The sequence below is a fragment of the Cyprinodon variegatus genome, unplaced genomic scaffold (genome assembly GCF_000732505.1).
Source record: "Cyprinodon variegatus isolate N-32 unplaced genomic scaffold, C_variegatus-1.0 Scaffold1017, whole genome shotgun sequence".
Classification (NCBI taxonomy): domain Eukaryota; kingdom Metazoa; phylum Chordata; class Actinopteri; order Cyprinodontiformes; family Cyprinodontidae; genus Cyprinodon; species Cyprinodon variegatus.
Genome location: NW_015151470.1, coordinates 124,587 through 126,306, shown reverse-complemented (window position 1 = coordinate 126,306; position 1,720 = coordinate 124,587). Strand labels below are relative to the sequence as shown.

General features: G+C 41.2%; 1 protein-coding gene across 1 annotated transcript in view; it reads right to left on the bottom strand.

The window, feature by feature from the left end:
- Positions 1 to 1,720, bottom strand: part of rims4 (regulating synaptic membrane exocytosis 4) — a 67,179-nt gene that overhangs the window by 23,159 nt on the left and 42,300 nt on the right. The window contains exon 2 of the mRNA XM_015399483.1: positions 1,097 to 1,241. Coding sequence (XP_015254969.1) covers positions 1,097 to 1,241 — 145 coding nt within the window. The remainder of the gene's footprint in view (positions 1 to 1,096; positions 1,242 to 1,720) is intronic.

Below are 1,720 nucleotides of genomic sequence, written 5' to 3'. Positions count from 1 at the left end.
GTCATCAAAAGGCGCAGGCCCCCCCAGTCAATCTGGCAGCCCGAGTCAATCTGGTACCTATAACGGCAGTGATGTCACGGTGCGGTAAGCCTAGCGCTGGCGGTAGTGAGGTGTTATTATATTTGGGCAAAAAATTATGATTTAAATTTTTTTACTGATTAATGCTATATCAATTAAATCACCGCGAACATATCAGTTTTAGGTATAAATAATGATCCATTGATTATTCCATGCTGACAGGACTTTTCCTTTAATTAGTAGGCAAGAAAGATGATTGGTGTGCAGTAGAGAATAATAAAAATAAAAAAAATAAATAAAAAAACACCAGCACTATGCTCATAAAAGATCCCGGAGAGAAAGCTGGATTTTCTAACTCCTCTGGGCCCTGAAGCCACCGATTAACTGATCCATGTTTCCATTCAGGTTAAACCTCCTTTTACCACATTTCCATTTGAATCTAAGCAGCGTTCATGAGTTTGGTAGATTCCATAACCATGTTAGACAACGTAACACCAGCAGCATGCTATGATACTTTAGCGTCTTTGGCCAACCGCTACAGGAATCTTATTTGGTGCATTAGAACCAAATGTGTTTCCGGTGCTGTTGCTGCATGGCTAACGACATCTTCACGTAGGAGGAGCTTACCTGATTTTGGCCTGTTTTAACTTGACATTGCGGATGTCAATCAAAGAGTGAGCACTGTGTTTATTCTGAAAATAAAGTAAATCGGCTGTGAAAAATCTGTTTTCACTAGTGGAAAACATTATGCTTGAATTTAGAAAAGAAAAAATAAAACTGTTTTGCAGTTGCATAGAGATTGATTGATTGATTGAGTTTTCAGCTACAGCTACTACTCGTCCCCTAAGATTCCTTTTTAAACATGTCTTTTTACTAAAATGTTTTTCGGTCAAGATTTGTGGATATTAAGATCTAAAGAGAAGCGCCATCTCCTGGTCAGACCCTGTAATTCAGTGAAAGGGTGGAGTCAGAGTAAAAATATGCAAGCCCAGGAGGAGGAGGGGGTCACTCTAGTGGCTGGAAGAAGGAAGGGCCATTTTGAATGGCTGCTACTGTATTTGTTATCTTTGGTACTTACTTGCCCTCAGAGCCGTAGCTGTTCATACTGTCCTCTATGGATTCGTGGCTCGCCTGGCGGACGGTCCGGCTGGGCATCTCCACAGCCAATCCCGTCTCAGTGCTCCTCTGGATGCCTCCCTTCAGCTTCCTTCCGTCCGTATCCACTGCAGGGAAACAGACACAAATCAGTGCCGAATTAAGCAGCTCAACATGTCCACTCACAAGGTTAGGATGTATAAAATATTTCTATTGGAGCCATTTCTGGGTATCTGCTGCTGCGTCCTGGTCTGTTAGTGGAAAGAGACCAGAAATCACTCTAAGAAGGGCAAGGACAACTTTAGGTCAGGAGGTACATTTTGTTGCTAAGTAGGCCTCAAATTAATGTGCAGCTCACATTACGGGGCATATCAGGAGCCTCAAGGACTCTGATGGGCAAATTTGTTCAGAAAAAGTGAGAGTGACTCCATTTTAATTCAACAGGAGTGTAGTGTCATAAACAGAGATGGCAAAAGTACTCACTTTCCTTACTTGAGTAAAAGTACAGATACTTGTGTTAAAAAATACTCTGGTAAAAGTGGAAGTACTGATTAAACTTCTTTACTCAAGTAAAAGTAACAAAGTACAGGCTTGTAAATTTACTTAA